This window comes from Chelmon rostratus, chromosome 1, assembly GCF_017976325.1.
Source record: "Chelmon rostratus isolate fCheRos1 chromosome 1, fCheRos1.pri, whole genome shotgun sequence".
Lineage (NCBI taxonomy): Eukaryota > Metazoa > Chordata > Actinopteri > Chaetodontiformes > Chaetodontidae > Chelmon > Chelmon rostratus.
In genome coordinates, this window is record NC_055658.1 from 14,706,000 (window position 1) to 14,728,378 (window position 22,379).

At 42.7% G+C, this 22,379-nt stretch overlaps 1 protein-coding gene across 3 annotated transcripts in view; it reads left to right on the forward strand.

Annotated features, from left to right (window-relative positions):
• Positions 1 to 22,379, forward strand: part of sox6 (SRY-box transcription factor 6) — a 135,763-nt gene that overhangs the window by 76,298 nt on the left and 37,086 nt on the right. For all 3 annotated transcript variants that reach the window (XM_041957594.1, XM_041957747.1, XM_041957667.1), the window contains 4 exons: positions 1,624 to 1,796; positions 3,490 to 3,558; positions 18,271 to 18,391; positions 22,214 to 22,293. In XM_041957594.1, coding sequence (XP_041813528.1) covers positions 1,624 to 1,796; positions 3,490 to 3,558; positions 18,271 to 18,391; positions 22,214 to 22,293 — 443 coding nt within the window. The remainder of the gene's footprint in view (positions 1 to 1,623; positions 1,797 to 3,489; positions 3,559 to 18,270; positions 18,392 to 22,213; positions 22,294 to 22,379) is intronic.

Here is a 22,379-nt window from a genome sequence, read left to right on the forward strand (position 1 = left end):
TACCGTATTGATAGCAGTGATTTATTGTGACAACGACTGATGTATCTTGCTTGTGACCTGTAAAAGGCAGCTCCTTCATGGACACAGCCAAAGGTTAATAAAATTGGTGCTGATTGTATCAATTTTACAGATAAGCCATTCACAACAAGTGTAGTCGGGTGAATAAGAAGTCAATTCAGGCCTTGGAAACTGCACACAGGCCCAATGAATAGCTGCTTTTAGGTGGGTTTTTTTTTCGTTAGGAGGATAAATGGAGAATTGCAGCTCTCTTCCATTGCAGCAGGCAGCGGAGGCAGAGCAAGGCGAACCGAGGTTCAGACAAGCCTGCCAGTAAATTGCCCTGAATGGGTTCTGGAGGTTGACAAGCCCTATTAAGACAAACGGCTTCCCTCATCGGAGAGATAAAATAAATCAGGTGTTTAGTCAAATTAAAATAGTTTGAGTGGAGAGGGCCCCTGGGAGCTCTCGGAGAAACTCAAGACAGATGTGGCCAGAGACGAGAGGAAGACACCCAGGAAAGAATTCAGCTCCTGCTGGCCCAAGGCCAGACTTCACTGTACTCTTATTTGGATCGCTATGCTTTTATCCTCTCTCTCTCTCTCTATGTCGGTTTTCCCATCTTGTTTTTTTTTTGCATGTTCACCCAGATCAGCTTGTCACACAGGAGTGCAGTGGGAGGAGAGTGAGTTACTGTCTAGCCTCTCACTGGCAATTATGTTGGCGGTGTAAGTCAATGGTAGGATCACTTAGCATTGATTAGGCGGAGGGAGAGAGCAGTGCAGCGGAGCTGCTCTCTCTATCACACACAGCACGGACATGTGACTGTAGAGTAAGCCCAGTGGTCTGTCATTGCACACAGTAACTACACAGATAATAAAAAAAAATGAGTGTATTGTTCAGCGCTGATCATTATGATACAAATCTCCCTTTGATGAGGATTGTCACAGTGCATTCGGAGCATATTATTCAGTGTGGAAACATTGTTTTGCAGTTTGTTTGTTTTTTTTGCCAAGTTTGAACAATGCTTCCAAAGTTCCAGCTCCAGTGTGTTAATGAAAAGGCCTTATGAGGAAAAACCTGTGTAGCTTTGAGGCCAGGGCAAACACTGACTCTCAACATTTTCTTTATATTTACTCCTGGTAGTCTGACACAAGCTGCCACCTCAGTTTGACAGCTCCCCGCAGCTCTTTGTCTATGTGCCGGGAACAATTCATTCCCTTTCTTCCTGTGAGAGCTGTGAACACCAGCCGCAGTAAAACAGACAACTCCAGGCTGTGTGTGACCTTAACACTTTCTCAATTCACTGCAGTTGGTTGCTGCCTGTGTGGTTTTCTTTGTGCAGCATACTGGGTACAGTACTATAGCACAATATGATGATCAGTGTGTTGACAGCATGGTCACTTTTCTATATTTAGCAGTGTACAATGATCAAGGCCTTCTGCAGGCTTCCATACAAAAGCCTACACCCTGGCTATGTAGTCATGGCCACGATAAAACCTTTTGTGTACTTTCTTTTTCTTTGAGGTATACCAAACACATACCTTTATCTGTGTTTATGACTCAGGCTCTCCACCTTGTGTTAATCCTTTCCACTCCTGACATCCTTCTCTCTCCCCTCACTAGGTACTCCAGAGAGCCTGGCAGAAAAGGAACACCAGCTCTCCACGATGATCACCCAGCTGATCAGCCTGCGAGAGCAGCTCCTAGCTGCCCACGACGAACAGAAGAAGCTTGCCGCCTCACAGATGGAGAAACAGAGGCAGCAAATGGAGTTAGCACGTCAGCAGCAGGAGCAGGTAGCTGCTCACGCTTTTCTTTTCTCACATTCACAGTGTCACTCTTTGTCTCTTTTTGTAACACAGTGACAAGGTAATAGCCTTTTATTCCCTCTAACCATATTCCATATTTACCGCACATTTCCTCCTTTTCTTCTTTCCTTGCTATTTAAAATATTCAGTCCCCTTCCTCCTTTAATCTTGTTTACTCTGTTTCCTCTTTCGCCTCCGTAACAACTCCCATTAAATACATTTGTAACAAACTGTCACTTGACTCTATTTCATATTAAATTTCATGCCTGAAATATGCCAATAAAATCCTGGTCCTCGGTAGGAATTTGGAATAATATTAAATTTAAGAGATGCTATATTCTACATTACCTCAGATATTTCTGTCATGCTCTCTCGCCCACATTTATGCTGTGTGGTAGGAAAAACGTTATTATGACTTGTACTAACAAATGCGAGGGAATGTGTGAATTAAACGTTATATTAAACATGGAAGTCCTCTATATCTTATAAATCGACTCCTATTAGAACAAGCCTGGCATTAGATTTGCAGCACGAATCAGGCCAATGAGCCATATTGTACAAATCAGCAAATTAGCAGAGGCCATGAAGTGTGTTAATGTCTGGGAAGAAATAAGGACACAAACTATCCACACGGGCGACACTTTTATTATCACCAGCCACCCTAATGGCTATGAGTCAATTATCAGCAAGGAGTTCACTCAGAGTTTCCTCAGCACACTCTCAGACCGTCCTGTGGTAAATGAAGAGCTAGCCCATATACCTTAGAGTGATGCATTTGGTCATAGTACACTAATAATACATTAACAGTATTGATTTCTTTTTCAATCAATTTTGTTCATTTGCAAACTACACTCAACTCTGTCGGCATTGTAGACATGGCAGCACAAATGAACAGTGGGATAAGACATTTTGTTATTTGAACTTATTTAAAAATGGAATAACATGAATAAAACGGAAGCGAGAGGGGGTGGGGGGTGGGAGGGTGGAGAGAGAGGGGGAGCGAGGGAGCCCGCTGAGAGCTAGAATGTCATCAAGCCATCAAGATACAACACAGTAATTAACTGTTGACACTCGTGAGGAAGCCAGCACAAATTAATCTTGACACATTTGCAGACGGCCGGTATCTTACAGTGAACACTTTGTAATTATATTTAAAAATGAAAATTAAATGACACTTAAAACTAGGTTGTCATGCTCAATGAAGTGGGCATGCAGAAAGGGGGACTGCCGGAATGAGAAGGATTGCGGTGCGTCTGCTCGTCACTCGGGGACCTCTGTCACCCGTACACTGCCCGCGCCAGCCAGCTCCATCATAACCACGATCGTCTGGCCTGTAAATCATTCATTCTCTTTCACCGCTAATTTTTGGCCGTGCAGTTCAGCACAGTTTATGTTTATGTGTGTTCATTCAGAAAATTGAAAATGTGTTGATTTTTGTCAGATTTTGCAGCCATTGGGTTTTAAAACCATATTTTGTAAAAGGAAAGTAAAAAATATTCTAATATGCTACGAGTGGCCTGGGTAGCATCTAGGAGCAGTATCTCTGGTCGTGAGGCAGCAGTTGGAATGTAGTTCCTTGTCTAGAAAAAGGGAACAAAAGCATCACGCTGTTTTAGTTCCTTCTCTTCTTTACGTGAGTTTCACCATTTAATTTCCCATCTTTACTTCTGTTTCCAACCAGATTGCAAGACAACAGCAGCAGCTACTGCAGCAGCAGCACAAAATCAACCTCCTCCAGCAACAGATCCAGGTCAGTGAAAGTGTTTCTGCTGGCGCTCTAACACTGTGCAGGTTACACCTCTCACTTCTTCCACGCTGATTACTACAGCATTTCTCCCTCTTCACTGTAATTGGTGCACCGCTGCTGTCACCATGAGCCAAACGTCTGGATTTTAATGACACAGATCAATAAAAATTAGACATTAAAGTAAATATCACTGCTAACTTCTGTTAGCCTCTCCTTCTCATCCTTCTCTGTTTTTTACATTTCTTGTCTTTTTATCTTTAATTTTTGTGTCACACTAACATTCATCACTCTCATCAAATGTTAATTGCCTGTTGGTAATCGGGAGGGCTTTAAAATATGGAGGAGAATAATTAGCACATCTTAATGAACAAAAAAAAAGGAGTAGGGTGGGGTGGTGGGGGGGTGTAACAACAGCTAATGAGTCCTGTTGATGGAGAAGAGCCTGGAGGTGGGGGACATGAAAGAGGCTGATAAATGGCTCTGAAACGAGTCGGTCCCAGACGGGCAACGTGGCACGCTTTCACACAGCACAAGAACTACTGAAACTTATATTGTCATTATGCTGTGTGGCCGGTAGTGTGTCTTTCTTTTCTTTCAGCTGCCTCTTCCTTCTGGTATACATTTATGCATTGCTCTAGTTTGCACCTCAGACATTATCACTCTCATTAGCGTGTTTGAGTGCTTTATGTGATACAGCACAGAGTGGCGCAGTGAAAGACCACCCAGGCAGCATGTAGCTGGACACGGTCAGACAGGACAGGGTAATCCAGGTTTGGTCACTGGCAGTGGTCAAGGCTGTGAGCCCGGCTGCCTGTGTGAAGCCAGCGTTATCCTGCCGGGTGTGTTTGGTGTCAGGCACATCCTTCTCTGTTCACCTCCTCCTCCTCCGCTTGTTCTTCACACTGACAACTCCCCATCCTCCTCTTTCCTTTTCATTTTTTTTCCTACCTAGTCACTCAAGTTGTTCTTTCAGCACACATTTAAAGCACTTTTCACAAGCTTCTCTTTTTTTCTCCTTTTACTTAATAATAGTTCCTCATTACGGGCATTATATTGGGCATCATACTCATACATAACAGTTTGCTCTTGATACACTTCTGGTTGCAAACAGCAGTTAGCGCGACAACCAGATTTACTGCTCTTTCAACAGCTCTTTGCAAAAGAAAGGCTGTACTGTCAACATGTTTGTGTCCACTGGAAAAATAATTCCATATTACACTCCACTAAAGAGAAGCAAAGGGCACGACACTCTGTCTAGAAAACACTCTCAAATGAAGTACCTTATACACTACTGAGGGGCTAGTAGTACTCATATCATGGAGGACCCTTTACTTATGCTCAGTGAGCATAAGGGCAAAGCCCTAATGTGTCTCACTTTTAGAGGCCCTTCCTTTCATCACAAAGTTAACAGCAAATGATACCTGAAAATTCCTCTTGATGAATAGTTTTGAGAGAGGGTGGTGGGGTCGAGTGCGTATGGGAATGTACTTCTAAATATCCATTTCAAACACTTGAACAGAGATACAAGTAAAGTCCTTTCTTGTGGAGCCCAGTTAGCCAACATCTCCCTGGACCAAATGTGCCACAGATCTTCCCTGATAAAAGAAAAAGAAGAAGAAAAAAGCCACATCCACAATTAAACAAAAGAGTCCCATGTTCAGTTCACCATCTGTTCCACTGCCCGTCAGCCTCTGCTGGCTGCACGATGCAGACAGAACACTGCCCAAGAATAAATGGGGATTGCGCTCATTGCTTCAAATAAGTTTGATCATGTGCAACACTGTTCATCCAAGAGCAAGTTCTTCAGAGCAGGAGAGGTTCTCTCTCCCGAACCCACTTCCTCCAAATATCCAGTGTGGCGATGGCCACTCCTCTCGAGCCGGAGTCGCGGGGAGAGTAGATAAAAGAGAGTCAGGGGCAAGTTAGTGAAGCATTTTTTGCTGCTCTGTTTTCATTACTGCTGCCTCTTAAAATGCCCTGGCCATTTTAATATATAACAGCTTTGACTTAATTAGTTCTGTAAACAAGCTTCCAGCCTGTATGTCACAGACTTTTAGCAAAGTGGGAAGCAGTGTTGGGGGATTGAGTTACTCTGCTATTAGCATGGAGAGCACTAAACTTTATTGGAGACCCTACCGGCCATCAAAGCCCTTCTGTTTTGGCTTCAGGGAGAAAACCAAGAGAAAGACTCTTGCTCAGGTCTCGTATTGATGATGTAACTGATCACATCAGTGGACACTGTAAACTGTCCAAACAATAAAACCATGGGGACTGCAACTGGAGACTCCTGTTGGCATGCTATGTGTGCGCTTTCACAGGGCTTTTGCATGTGGATTGACGGGGATCCATCACAAGTGTGTAGTTCTAGAGGTTTAGTTTGTGGAGGAAGGCAACACGCCGTTTAATCAAGTTTCCCTTTTGAATAGCCATCTCTTTTTATCCTTTCTCATCATTCCTACTACAGAGGGAGAGATTTAGTCTTTGTCCTTCGGGATTACAATGTCACTTGTTTTAAGATAGCAGATGTTTTGATTGCAGTGTTAGGGGCTTATCAAAAGTTAAAGCTCAAGGCTTTGTGTGTTTTTCCCTCAGTTTGTTTGTATTCCTTCAGTCCATCCTTGCAGTTGAAATCGTTTGGCACTAATTCAATCCCAGGATGGGATTAACTCCTGAGTTGATTTAGTTGAAAATTTGAAACACCACCAAGACATATGTGACACTTAAAGATATATATTAGCAGATAAATAAATTACTTATTCTCTTGGAGTCTGTATGGAGGCAGCGTGAGATTACCAAAAATAACATTAAATATAATAATAAGCACACGGTTCGGTTTCTCTTGTTCGTTTCAGCTCAGCATCACTCAGGCACTCTGAGCATTATTTCAATCTCCTCTTCGTGGCTCTCTGCTTCATAATCACAGCCACTTTTTCCTGCTCCTAATGGATGAGCAGTTGCAGCTGATGAGCAGCTAAACAGCATCATGTTGACTCTGCTGGCTGGCATGTTCTTTCATATGCATTTTCCAGTTGCAGTACATGAGAGTTTAAGGCAAGATGCACGCTGCTAAGAAGTCAGCAGCACTAGATTGGTGACGGCAGAGTTGCATATCAAAGTCTTTCTGGATGCAAAATAAAATAATGGCCTCATGAAATGTGGAGCTCCATGAAAGTCAAGTGACAGTACTGTCCACGGCCATGACGCAAGCACCCTTCATCGCCTCACCTCTCACATAGTAACGGCCCCAGTTCACGCATTCCTCAAGGATGGGTAGAAACTGTAGTTTGACTCTCATACACAGGATACTCATTGGCATCATACACACAGCACACAGGGACCCACACACTGATACACACATCAAGAGAATAAATATTGGTGGAAAGGTCAGGGTGAACTTTATCTTCACAAACAGATTGGAGAAAGCAGAGCTCCCCAGATGAAACAGAGGGACACTGTTAAGCCAAAACATTTCATTTAAATTTTGTATTCATTAAAAATAGCACAATATCATGACACTGTCATTCGCCATTGGCTGAGTCATCGACGTGCTAACCCTAAGCACGATGTGAGAATTTCTACATTTCTATGGAGGATGTTGTCTATCGTGTTTTTCCTGCACCTTAAATGATCTGTACATCCAGCAGGTCTGGTTCTATTTATTTATATTTGACACAGTCGGTCTCTCCCTATACAATTCCAACCTCGCTGTATGTACACTTTATATAAGCCTCTACCTTTAACCTTGTGTCCGCAAAGACGCACAAACACACAGAATGTGTGCATATCTCTTCCATTAAAAATCCAGAGATTAAAAGAGAAAAGGCCAGCATATCGTTGTCCACTGCACACTTCAAAGTCTTTGAGGCTTTCTCACATGTGTCTTTAATGGCGTGGAGAAACAGTGGGGGACATGCGCACGTTCACAGGTTGGATGTTAAAGGTCCCAAGATTAAAGATGAAATTCAATTACACCTGCAATTAGCTGACCATAATTTATAAGGTGGATTTTAAAGCATATATTTTGACATGAGACAGAGGACAACAGACACGCAGACCGACAGTGATTCTTCATAGAGGTCATACAGAAGCCAGAACCTCATCACTAACAGATCTCTCTCTCGGCTTCAGAGTAATTTATTCCGTTTTTGTTAGTGTGTGACACAAAATGTAGAACACTGTGCAATACAGTCCTGTTTTGTTTATTTAAAAAAACATTCCATTTTAAGGTCTGAGTCACTATTTACACAGTTTTAGACTTAATTACGCACAGGTGAATAGATGCTTCTTTTCTTTTTATGCTACTTTTGTTTTAATACGGACAAAATGCTCGTACATGCTGCTGTTTACTGTCAGTTAATATATTTTTAGAAGAGGGAAAAAAAAATCTGGACAGCAGTTAGTCAGTTGCACATGTATTTCCCATTTCCCCCTGTCACAAAGAAACCAGAGAATTCACAGGGGAAGCCCTATATGTGTCTTCTGTGTTCAGTGGCTGTAGAGTCTGCCCCGTTAAACGCTTCAGTTTTTTTGTTACTCACACAACAATCCATTATCTATCTATAAATACATTCTAGCAGCAGCTTTGGCAGAACTTTGAGTTCTCTGGAGACATCTGTATTATCTTGGCAAATCTGGATTTTACTAGCAGATGTGCTCAAGATTGGTCAAGCTGGATGTGAGACATCTGTCATGCCTCATGTCTAGTTCGACTAGCAGCTATCATGAAGTCATTCCACAAATTTTCAATAGAATCCTTTAGCTCCGCCACTCAAGGACTTTCACATTTTGTAACGCTGTTCCAGTGTGATTCAGCTGCATGCGTAGGATGCTTGGGGTCATGGTCCTGTTGCAACATAAATCATCACGCCAATGTAAGGTCTCTGTCACTGAGAGGCAGTTCCACTCTGATCACCCGTATCAGACCGCATCAACAGTTTCCTCCATCCTTACAAGCCCCACACAGCCTGACGCTATGTAGAGCTTTTTACTACAGCTGAGGCATTTAACTTTGCTTTGCACAATAGCTTATCTTAGCAAATCTCCCAGCGAACAAAGACAAATTCATCCATATGATAAATTGGCTTTTAGTGGTACTGGTTTGCAATCGCTTCTTTATAATTCTAACAAGGAATAAACATGTGAACCAATGCAGCAATTTAATGCACTGATTCTGTTTGGTTGCCAATTTAGAGAAGCAAAGGCTAAAAATTACAACATTATGGTAAATATTTCATATCAATCAGATGAGTTTAAATAAACAAAGGGCTGTATGGTAATTGCACAAAGATAATAGCACTAATTTGTGTATTCTCAGATGCTTTTGTTGTCTCCCCGACACAAATGATTTTCTCAGTGTGAGACTCTTATTAATGCACTGGCAAAAAAAAAAAAGAGCACAAAAATAGACATTGTTAAAGAGAATGTGTAAGTCCCCCAATTAGCACAGCTAGATTGGAACTGTTAGCATGATAATAAGAGAATAATAGAGCAGGGGAATGATCATGTGCCTGTGTGTGTGTTTTAGTGTGGAAGTGTGTGCTGCTGTGTGCACATGTGTGTCTGTGTAGATGCTGTGCCACCAGCGCTCTCCCTTCTGTTGAAGAGCTCTGTGTTAGCCTGCTAGTAGGATTATGTGGGGGCATTAACAGCCTAGTCAGACAGGCTTGGCTCTCGCCCAGGGAGGCTCAGTCCAGCATGTTCATCCACCATTTAAGGAGACTGTTAGCTGATGAAGATGTGCACATGCAAGACTGAAGATAAAAGAAAGCGGTGACCCGACTCATTAGCCCCCGTGATTTAATATATTGACACTTGGATACAAATAATTCCATTTAGCGGACTCTTATCGGTGCGGAGGGAGGATCAATTTAATTAGTTATGAAATGTGACTTCTTGTCAGGAAGCAGAAGAAATGCTGACGTTAAACAAAGTCATGTGCAATTTACACAATAAAGCCATCGCAACCCCGTTAAAACTTAATGATGCACAGAGAGGTGTAATAGATACAACCTCAGCAATGGCAGTGATAGTTTGTAAATGAAGCTAAGTGGATGAACAGTTGGTATGTAATGCCGTTTGTGTGTTAAGACAAATTCTTGCTTTAGGAATATAAACAGTAGATTCTGTTTGAATGGTCTGGGGTGTTCTCCCATTGGGGCATGATTCTGTCTCCTTTTTTTTCTGTAAGAAATGTACCATCTATTTACACTTATGGTACGCAGGCCAGGCTACTGAATTGTATTGCTCTGAACTAAAAAGACGAGTAGAATGTCTGAAAGCTTGATTTAAAAATGACAAAATATGGACAGATCCTACAAAACCTTGATCAATTTAACAGATGATCACTGGCTTTGCTGACTCTCATTAGACGTAGTCAAATGAAACATATGCTTGCTTACATCATTTCTTTGCCAATGTTGTAGGACTGTAGACAAACATGGATCCATTATTGATGCAAATTACACAATAAAGCCATGCTTTTGTGTAATTGCCCTTTGTATGCAGACACCTCAGCAGTTTAAGCAGCGATAATTAAGAGGCTCCATCTGAGAGGTGCCACACTGAACGGCTGTAATGTGTGAAATCACACCTGAGGGTCTACTTAAAATTAGTCACCTGAGGGGTTTGTAAAGCAGCCATGGGACAGGTTAAATTATGACACAAACGTGCAGCCTTCTATCAGTTTTCACAAGTGACAAGAATAATGCACACAAGACTGAAGATTACCAGGCAGACAGGAGTGCAAAATTGTCTTTTAAATGAATCACGGTGCTAAATAATGCAGATAACCGAACATCTATTCTTTATACACATAGAGTGAATGAAGCACTTTTATGCTCTGTCTGAATATCACTATAAAGCACCTGTTTAGAGCTCCACAACCCTTCCCTGCATGAAGGCAGAGCGCCTACACTTAACATCCATTGTGCACCAAACCCTCGCAAGGAAAATATCAGTTGAGGCGAGAACACATCCTCCAGTGTGATGTTGATTTAGTTTCCTCTCCCTCTCTGCATGGACTGTGTTTTCTCTGCTAATGTTGTGCAAACTGTTTTGTCTTTGCATTGGCTTTGCGTGGCCATCGTCCTCAGCAGTGGGCACACTCACAGGGAGAAGGAGCTGCATTAATAGGGTCTACTGTGTAGGGGCAGCCGGCAGGGAGAAAGGGGCGCGTGTTTTCTTAGGGCTGGGGTGGCAAAGCAAAGCATTCAGCCCATGGCCAACGCAAAAAAGGAGCTTTTTGTTTTTGGGGCGGAGGAGAGTCCAAGCATTCCCCAACAGAACACAATGAATGAGCCATTTTGTCATTCACAGTTTTTCATAGAAACAGAATTGTAGAATTTGCATGTTTGTTTTTTGCATAAATCAGTTTGCCGAAATATCTATTTTTCTTTTAAATATTTCCTTACATTTAAAAATCAGCAATGAATGTAAGTGAATTTTGGGCCTTTTTCCTTTCTTGTTTGATCTTTTACAAAATGCTGCGTTTTTTTCATGCCAATCAATAGGTGATGATATTTGAGCATGTTTAAAAGTTTCAACACACTTGTGTCTACTGCTCTCTGCTGAGCAAGAGAATGGACTCAGTTGTTTTCTGTGGCCCCAGCAGCTGGGAGGTAATTGTGAAGACAGAGCCTCAGTCTCTGATTGGTGGACGGGACAGAGGGGGAAACCCAGCCGTAGCGTGGACAAAACCATCACACAAATAAGGGACGGTCTTTTGTTTCACAGTCAGACAAAACATTTTTTTTCATAACCACAGGAGAGGTTTTTCCCCTCAAACACATGCAATGCCAAGTTTATATTTTATAAAAGACAAAACAGTTAAGAGTGGACAAAGCATTTGTGTCTCTCTGCATGCTCCAAAGTGTTGAAGATGTGATGTTTCAAACCTTTACAGCCACATTATTTCATAAGCCTCACATACTTAAATCCCTCTATTTCCCACTCCCCCTACGCCGTTCACATCACAGGGATGTAGCTGGCTATCTGACTAGCCCATGTCCAATGTTCTTTCGAAAATCACTCGCCCCCTGCAATGAGGGTCAGAGGCATTTCGCTTATTCCCACTTCCATACAGCGAGGATGTATACGCAGGATAATGATGCCGGCCCCAAACCCACTTGTGGGTTTGTTTATGTCTGTTCTCTTCTTTCCCGTCATTACGCATGCTGTTTGAGGGAGTCCCCATGGATTTGGCCAGTTTACTGCGAACCCTAATTTTATGGCCAGACCTTGAAAAAAATATATTAATCCGTACTTCCAGGGATGCCCCCTCCCCCCCAAAAAATATTCTTTGGAAATACAACGCTGAATTTGCTGTTCAAAATCATCGGTATTCTAAGGATGTAATGCAGGATTGTGTTGCAGTGTGTACGCAATGACACATATTGTGTCAGCATGTAGGACTACACACAGACAGTGTAACGTAATGCAGAGCTGTAGCATGAAAACTCTCTTTCGTCACATTAACATACACCAGCGAAAGGCTTGGCTTTACTTTGATATTTAATTTGTCCAATTTCTTTACACAGATTCATTTCATTTAAAGAATTTGCACAATTTGCTTTATGTAAATAGTTGCACTAGTGGTTTTAAAGTGTTTTAAAGCTTATTTTTGTCTTTCTATTTTATGATTTTGTGTCACACTTGAGATCAGGCTTATATTATTCTTTCTAAAACATTTAATACTGAAACTACATTAAATCAGAGCGGTGTGCAGAAATCCTGTCAATGCCAGGCAGTGTATTTAAGCAAACGGTAGCCTGCAGTTTTTGTCCAGAATTCCAAGGAAGTCAGGAGGAACGATGAGTTGGAGGAGGGCTGGAGCGCAGGGATTTGGGGTGGGGTGTGTTAGGCGGGTCAGATGGTTGGACTACCCTGCTTTCAAGCTCCCATCGACTTAATATAGACATATTGGAATGGCCGTTTTCCAAGAAGGCTTGTTTTACTGTGTAAGGAATTAGTGGAACAAGAAGTCATCTATTGGTTATTCCCTCTGGATGGCTCGACCTCACTCGGTGTCTGGATTTGCTGCATTTTATCCTGAACAGCACTCAGTGTAGCACACACAGAAGCGTGACTGATGTGCAGCGTCACACTCAAACCTGAGCAAACAGTGCCTGCTGTCAGAGTTAGAGCTGTGCCCAACAATTCAGAGAAAATATCACAGGACTTTTTTCAGGCTGCTGCTTGTACACTGTTGATCTTCGGCTTTAGAGGTCTGTTTTTGACTTTTGTCGGAAAGGGTGCCGCACAAGGACTTCAGATGCAGGAAGGAAGTGAGGAGAAAGGTCAGAGACTTGACCAGTACAAGGGCTCTTTGTTGGTGACCTAAACCTCTCCAGTGTATTTGCCCTCCCCATTCCAGTGAGCCCATTTTCACAGCAGACAAGCAAGGAATGATGTGCTTCAGTCTAGTGGGCGGAAACATGAAGACCTCCATTCAAAGGCGGAGGTCTGGAGCATCAAAGTCTGGTTCAAATCTATTGATCTATTTGTCTGATTACCATTAGCTACAGACAAATCCAAACACCATCACATCTCTGTTCAATCAATGTGTGTGTCTGCCCTGTGCTAACTGTTCAGCATACAGTGGTGGTATAACCAGCTGATAAGTGACCTGTAGTAAAGGAGTAATATGTGCTGTAGAAAATGTTGATTGTTTGATGGGGGGAAAAATCCTGGAGCAACAGAGAGGATTCAGCAGCCCAGAAGTGCTTCCACTGAGTGATTTTCCTCCTGGTTAGGCTCCAGTACAGTGTACACCCAGCGGGCTGTGTACACAGTGGCGGGTGTTAAAACATATCCTGCTGTCTAGTGTCAGTTTTACTGTGTGTGCTGCTGTTGCGATGTAGCCAGACGTGCAAGCTTCCTCAAGATCACTTTCTCTTTAAACGGATCACAAAAGGTGATTTCTTCTCGCAGGCGTTTGGTGTGTAGCTCAGTGGAGAGCAGGAGGGGGAACTAAGTGTGAACTATCAGGTCTTACAGCAACAGCTGGAGTCTATCCTCCCTGAGTGAAATTACACAACCCCTCCTATAGAAAATGTGAAAGAGAAGGTTAGTGAGAGGTGCGGATCTGACAGCTACTGAAGTGTGGAAGTAATTTTTATGTTAAAATGAGATGTCAGTGAAAAGTAAGTCCTCCTCAATGATTACTGGTGACTGTGATCTTTTCCTAATGGAAAAGGCACTGTTAAGAACATCATCACCATGGAATTTTTGGCTACTTGCGGTCGTATTTTTGTCAGTATCTTCATAAAATACTTGACGGTTTTACATGACAAATGAATGCAAATTATATCCAAGATAAGCATATATGTGAGAGGTGTGTTAAAAGGTGTCAAGCAGCAATTAATCAGGATATTAGACCCAGGTTCTCACAGGTCCTTCCAAGCTAATAACCATGAAACATAGTAAGAATGTCTTTTCTGCCTCTTTTGTCTTCTAATCTTGTTAATTCTGACTGATTCTGGCAGTAAAAACAAAAACTCTCCCGGTTTCCTTCACACAGCACATTGTGGTCCATAGTGGGCAGCAAACTTGTGTGTGTGGATCAGTGCATGGAAGTGTGAGGGGGATTCAGAGGGAAAGCCAGCAGGGGTTTTCAGACCTCCTGGGTGCTATGTAGAGGCTATAACAGACAGTGAGGAACATGGGTGTTGACAGGGTCCCAAGTGAGCGCTGTAATGCGCTGTACATCTCCATTTGCACTCAGTGTTTTGGAGCTGCTTGCTCGCGTGTTGTAGGTGGATGCTTACACGTCTACAAAAACAAAACCACACACTTTTTTTCATTAGCACAAACACTTAAGAGCTAAATGTGCATAATGCAGGTCTGCAGAAATATTTTTGTCTTGATTTTTTGTCTGCAGAAGTTTTTCTTAATCACACAGCTCGTTAAAAAATAACTATAGAAGTGCATCTTTTATCTAAAATATGCTAAGTGCTGCCTGCATTTCCCCACAAGAAAGCCTCAGGAATAATTAAAGATAAATGTAGTATTAACAAAAGAACATCATTCATACGTTAATGCAGTATTAAAACTGAATTTGAGAGCGTATATGCGTGTGTGGGTGTGCATATGGCATTTGTCGTAAGCGCTAGGAGAAATAAAGGGAGCTCTTTCAAGTGTACCCCGTCTTTTACACCGTGTGTATTTACACATCAGAGATGAGAGTCTGTCTGACTGGTCCTGTGCAGTCTGACCCTGGGATGGGCTGCAGTTGTCAACCACAGTGCAGTCAGATGAGCTACTGTAAGCACCTTGTTGTTAAGTGGTTAATTCAGACTCTTTAAGTTGTATTTGCTAAAATGAATGATCAGTTAAAACAGGATGAATAAAGCCTTTCTCAATGAAACTGATGCAGAACTACTAGAGAGTTTGGCAAAAAGAAAGTTGTCAAATCACACAATTACAATAGGAAAAAGATACAACTGAACTAAATATTGCATAAATAATAAAAGGCTGTCCTGTAATCTTTAGCAACAACTAAAATAACTCTAATTAGCTCTTCCGTAGTATGGTATCGATATGGCATCCTACTTGCAGTCGAGCTGCTAGTTGGTTGTATTTATCAAATAGCAGCATCTCCTTGAGAGGGAAACAGATTGCGTGCTGGCCTGATACAGACTTCATCAGGTCATCTGAATTGATGATACATGTTGCAAGGCGGCTGAGTTCCCCCAGAAACCTCTGTTGGAGTGCTTGCTGGCGGAGACGGGGGCCTCAGCCAAGTCTGTCTGACTGATCACTACAGATGCTCCTCTTCAAGTATTCCGAGTCAGATCCTTAGTGCTGGGTCTTGAGGGACAAACAATAGCACCTGTTCCTCATAAGATAGCCCATTCATGTATCTTTAATGAAGCCTGGGGGCAGATGGTGTGAAATGACATTATCCAGTACTTAGCAGTGTTAAGACAAAGGAAGAGCAGTGCCAGCACAACAATGCCGCTGTATTTACGAGGAGAAGGGAGGACGCTGCCCAAGTGCCCCACACATCTGCTCCACTTCATTCTCCAACTCCTCAAGATCATCTTGGCAATAGAAATATCCTGGGCACTCAGCCCATACATAGATGAACTTGAGGGTAACTCTTAAAGGGGGGGAGGGTTGGGTTTGTAGTTACAGAGGGAGAGTGGAAGCCACACATAAATTTCTTTCTGTCGCTGCTTTTTTTTTAAACACACTTTTTTTTTATTTTACCTTATTTTAACAGTCAAATAAAAAAAAAGCACTTGTGGAAATGTTATATGTTCAGCCACTGTGCCAGCTGTTAATTGACAGCTCAACTAACCTCCACTATTTGTTGCCACCTTGAAGCTCCTCAAAATTTGATTTGCCTTTCTCTGACATTAGTTGCCGTAAATTAAACTTTAATGCGTGGAGCTCATTACTGCAAATCACAGCCATTCAAACTCAGTGCATTCATTTCCCCTTCAACGCACATTCTCACTCTGTCTTGCCTCAGTGAATCTTGTATATTCTGCTCCATATTTTAAAATAATAATGGTAATAAAAGCTGATATCCCAGATGAAATTATATCATTTACATTTAGTGCTGGAGAAAAATACACCCAAAGTATCTGATGCCTTTCGCTGATGTCTCTCAGTTTATATACTGCGTATAATCTGTATACGTCTCTTGTACAATTCATGAAATCACATTTGCCTTTTTAAATATTTAAAAGCAAATACTATAGAATTGCATAAAAGGTAGAAAATATTTAATTACTTTAATTATTTCATTGTGTAGCATCATGATAAGCAGCTGTGGCTCAGTTTGACTTGCTGATGAGATTTGATTTTGAGCATCCCTTACATTAGGCTAATACACTTTAAGGTTGCATTTACTTAAAAGTGAAAAAAATCATCACCTCTGGATAAGGAGTGAGACATGTTTTTGTTTTATCCATTTAGCTCAAATATTTTGACAGTCAAGTTTATTTCGGGAAATAATGAGATCACTTATAATTTACTACTGATGCATGTTAGCTAATTCATGAAAATGTATGAACTCCCATGCAACACACTTGTAACACACTTGGAGGGATGTGGACTTGAGGGAGCCCTTTTCTGCCCTGTGACTACCGCACATTCAGCAACAGACTCCATCTGGTTTTACAGTCTAAATACACAGACAGAGAAAAGCTGTGTTCCCCAGTGTCCCCCCGCCCCCACTCCTGTCACTGGCCCTACCTCATGTTGTGACATTAATTATTGTGTTTTTCCATATGTTCCATACATGCAAGGCCAAGATCCATCTTTCATCCATTCAGCCTGGAAACTTGGAACACAAATCCCTATAAAGCAATGTTTTATTTAAGGTCATTTGTCGCAGTCTCCTTGGCCATTTATTTTTCTTCAGCAACAGCACATTTTACAGAATTACTTTTGGAAGAATTACATACTTTTCTATTCTTCTATAATGCACTTTCTGCACTTGCACTTCTGTAAAAGCTCAGTAGACATAAAATGGTTATATTTATTTAGCTTTCAGTCTAGCTCTGCACCTCTGGACAGATCAATAAAGTAGTTTAAAGTAGGTTTAGCATGCTAGCTCTGAGAGAAACTGGGTGCGACCACTCCAGTAAAGGGTCTACAGGGGGAGCAGCACACGATGAAAAAGTGGAGATCCTAGCAGACCTCAGCCAGAACATGGGGGAAAAGTCATTGCTCAGAGCAGGTTGATTTCATGCCCCAATGCAGCAGCAGTAATTGCACCCAGACCTGTTTTATTGCGAGTTGATTTTAAGGAGGGATGAATGGAGAAACATTCTGTAAAGTGTTTATTTTGGGAGATGACCTTTATTAACCCATTTTCCAGGCAGGTTCCCCTGAGATGGCCTGGCTCCGTGCTAGATTAACCCTCGCATGCCCATGGTAGCCAGGCTGCTCCCCATCATAGAGTTTCAGGAAGCAGAGAATGACAGTAAGATTGGACCTTGCAACATGTGTGCAAAACCCCCACACATCACGGTTGAGACAGAAGCTAGTCACCCACCCTTGACACACACGTAGGGAGTTTGTGTTGATATTCCCAGTAGGGAAGTCAGAAACACACAGGATGGTGAAGGTTAATATGTGAGTGGAATAGACAGTCAGAGAGTGACACGAAAATCAACAACGGCAAGTAAATTTCAACTGGCTGCTATTTTCCTCTGCTGCAAACAGTTTTAATAAATTACTGAATTGCCTTTAGGCTTCTATCATCTAAATAAATGATCACCCAAGATTATGTGAGTGGTTGATCTTCCCTTGAGTGAGTGTGTGTGTGTTCATGCATGTACAGCACATGCTGATCAATTCTGTCCCTGCACCTGTGCCTTACATTCAACACTCCTCTTGCTAACATGCTAACATCTACCGCAACAGCGAGGGTACTGGTCAATGCTTCCTTCAACGCGTCGTACGTACCTACTGCGTCTCTCCGCTCTCTGTCCCGCATGTGGCTTGTTCTAACCTATACTGGAACAATGTGTGTATGCTGGCCCTTTGATGTACCGAGGTGAAATTGTGGTTTGGATTAAGAGCGGGCGCAGCTCTGCCAGGTATTGTGTGAGCACACGAGGGCCGTCATTGCCACAGAGCCCCCTGTCAGCACGCGTTAGGAAGAGCTGTGATCTGGCCTCCCCCTGAGTGGGCTCTGTGTTTCTGTGTACCATGACTATGCTTAGGCCTCTCTCTGATCTCCGCTCCCTATCTGTTCAGCAGGTCCAGGGTCACATGCCTCCGCTCATGATCCCCATTTTTCCACACGACCAACGCACTCTGGCAGCAGCAGCCGCCGCCCAGCAAGGCTTTCTCTTCCCTCCGGGAATGTCTTATAAGCCAGGTATGCTTGCAAACTGAAGTCTTCATTTTGTCCTTCCAACTGTCTCTCTGCTTGCTGTGTCTTTTCCCTTGCACTTTTATTCCAAATTGTGATGTTCAGTCTTAAAGTTGCATAGCAAATATACAGCGACAAGCAAATTCACTCTAGCATGCTCCGCTCTGTCTGAACTTGGACTTGACACCGAGGCCCGGGAATGTTCTACTCCATGTGGAACAATAGATATGGGTAGAGAAGCAGAGGAATGTAAACATGTCCTCAACATGAAGTATCTTTCAGGAGTGTGCTGGCTGCAATTGTTTTTCGAGTATCCACTGTTAGATATCCAATAACACAGGAGATTAACCCTGCCTGTCTTCCTATTGTTATATGCATAAAAAGCATCCCCCAATTACAGTTAAACACAATTTGATAGACTTCTGATAGTAAAATTAAGTAATTAAAAGACAATTATAAGGTAGATGGAACAGGTTTTCCTACAGCTATAACTGTTTCCATGGCCTGTAACAGCATGCCTCTTTCTCTCCCTTTGTCTTTTGAATTGAGTCAAAGAGAAGCTGTCCTCAGCTTTCATAATAAAAAAATAAAAAAAATTCATTGTTACAACATGTTAACTGATGCCAAAGCAGCAACCTCATACTCCCTTGTATGCTTGTGAAAATTAAGTGTGTGCCGCCACATACTGCTGTACTCACATAAAAAACATTCATGGCCTATTGCTCCCTGCTTCTCAGCTGAAGCTTTTCACCTCACATGGCCTTCTTTGTCCAAGGGCCAAGCAATTTTTAGACGTGTTTATTACCTAGTCAATCAAATTAAACTTTGTTTGCACATTTAAAAAAAAAGTTTTCCTATTTTCTCTCCCACTCATGCAAACAGAAGGAGACAGTGTTATGTTGATGAAAACCTTGCTTTCAAAAAGAAAGGTATTTAAGATTCAGCCACAAAAAGGAAAGCCTTCCTGTCTGTCGTATAACAGCACCAGAACAAGGGAGAGGACTGAAAACGGAAAAAGAAACACTGGGAAGTCAGCAGGTTTGCAGCAGAACATTAAAAGGTGTGGTAGTGCAGTTAATGAATTAACTATAAAACCACAGGATGAAAAAGAAAGTCAGCTATTTTGGAACTATGGAGCCATGACAGCTTAAACAAAGTGCCTGAGGGGGAGTCTTTTACCAGTGTGCTTTCTGCAATAGGTTTGACACAGAAAATGTTTTCGTTCAAATAACAGGAGCTATTATGGAATCGTGGTCAGGGGTCGCCATGTGTATGGTTCCTGCATAATTCATGAGTTCATGAAGAAATAGCAAAGGGGGCCTGAAAATGACTCTTGTAGTCAGGAGAGGTATTTCAAAACATCTATTATTTCCCCTCTGTTCAACACAATATGCACAACATATCCAGAGAGTACAATGTTATCACCACCACCTGCAGGGTATACAGGATGCTGCCGTGTCATTTGTCCATGAAGCGAGTGGCCAAGCATTCACTTCCAAGACTAAGGCACACTAATCTGATGTTATCATTATGAGACAGCTCCCAGGGACACTGCTTATGACCCCCGGCCCTGTGGCGCTCACATAGCAAACAGAGTCATTCTGGCACCATAGTGGCAAGTCATCGCACCATCCACTGGCTGTGCTCAATGGCCTGGTGTTGCATGGTAGACAAGCACAGTCATAGAAACACCAGCTCATCTTTTAAACAAATAGATACAAGTTGGACTTCCTTGACTTCCCTTCAGTCTGTAGTGGCTCTAATGGACCTGCAGAATGACCCCATAGTCTCTGGGTTCCTCTGCCAGTCTTCCTCATGGACATCCTGCTGAGAGATGACAACTTACTTGTGCTATTTTATTTTAAATCTTGTATTTTTTTTACCACATTTTAGCTGTCACACTTAAACTGATTCTCTGATGCTGTGGTGTTTATTTGTGTCATTTAATTTGGATAACATGGTTTCTGCTAAAATGAATCAAATTAAGTTTGGTACTTTAAGTTGTTTTTAACCATCTGGCCTAATCAGATCTACTTCTGAATGAAATCTCAGAAATATAAAACCTATATAGTTTCATGTTATTCTGTTTTTTGGTAAGCTTTGGTGATTCAGAAAAAAATTAAGAGCAAGTGAAAAGAGAAGATCAAGTTTGAGGCTTCCTGTCAGTTCATTGATCATCATTCAATCTGGTCTAAGAAAGGTTTCAACTACATCTGTCAACTCTCAGCAGATCTATTACTTGTATTTTATGGCACCGCATGACCAGGGAAATATAGCCTGTAGTGACCATGGCGCCCCCCCCCCCCTCCGCCTAAACATTCAGAGTCCAGGCTCTGGGCATGGGATCAGCCATGGCCAGTTAAAAACCCCCCTCAGTTTTAAACGTAATTCCCTTTTGCCAGTGACGCCAACTTGGCACAGCGCCCATTCTGCTGGAGTCTGGTGCCTCGACACAGACTGCGTGCCCCAAGACCCAGACCTTGGAGCCGGAGACCCCCCCGGTGGCCGTGTTGTGCTCACTTAGCACATGACCGTCCTCAGGTTTCACATGACATCTAAAGACATCCAGCCATTCATTATTTCCAAACCCTACGTCACAGACAGCACAGAGAAAGGGGGACGGAGAGAAAGCGATACCAAGACGAGGAGGTGTAGAAATAACCACAGTGCACCCCCACACATCCAACCCAGCGCTATTTGAAACCACTTCTGCTGTGTGATTTTATTTGCTACTAAATGGGGATTGAATTTCCATGGCCTGCATCACATTGTGCTGTGCTGTACAAGATTGCAAAGAGGGGCGAGCGACCGAGGGCAAAGTGAAAGAGAAGGTATATACATTTACCTTGTCTGTGGCTTAATGGCTCCATATGTTTGTGAGAAGAAGTGACAGGCAGAAGTGGGGTCTGAGCGAAGGCCAACTACCCCTCCCCACTCCCACTGTGCAGCCCACCTCCCCTCCTCCAGACACATGCTTCAAACCAACCACCCCTCTACCAGCGCTGGGCTGCCCTGTCTCACTGGGGCTGTTCTGTCCGTCTCAACACACTAGGTTGAGTGTGTGAAAGCGTCTGGTACTCAGTTATACACCCCCGTGGATATCACTCATACAGCAGCCGTTTTTATATCCATGTCTGACAAACGTGCTGATGGCAGGCAAACAGTAGTGAATAGTAATGAATAGAGCTGCTATTTGGAGACTAATTCCCCCTTGCTTGATCACAGTGAAACGCGAGATAAGAATGTGTGGGGTTTTTAGCCTTGTTATTGTGACTGCACACTTGTTCGAACCAGTTCACATACAAGTGCTTTCACTCTGCTGCCAAAGCTATCACTCAGAAACAAACAATGTAGTGTTGAACAATAGCCAGACAAGTCTACAGCTGTATGAACTGCCTGAGAGAACATGCAGGTCCTTTTACATAATCACTAACTGAATAGCAGGGAGACACTCTCACTCACTCACTCACACACACACACACACACACACACACACACACACACACACACACACGCACACACGCACACACGCACACACACGCACAAATAAATCTTGAAAGAACTCCTAACTTGCAATGTGCAGGTGGAGGAAGGACGGAGTGGTGTGAAAGTTCCTAAGTAATCCTGCTCCAGTCAAACCAGCTTAGCCTTTTGTTAATGCAGATGTTTGGGCTTGAAGCCGAGGGCTCGTTGCAATGTGCCACATTGCTGTGGCAAAGTAGAGCCAGTAGGGCCCAGGATCTGTGTTGGCACTTGCCTGGTCGCTGTGAGCCGGCTCATTGTCTGAACCTGTATGCATTGTTGTCTCTCTCTCTCCCTCTCTGACAGGTGATAACTACCCGGTGCAGTTCATTCCATCCACAATGGCAGCTGCAGCAGCGTCAGGACTCAGCCCCCTCCAGCTTCAGGTATGTACAGTACTATGACAAAGAATGCTAGGGACGCTCGCCAAGCCCAGGGCAGAAAGGATGGCTAAGCAGCTGTACGCTAAGTA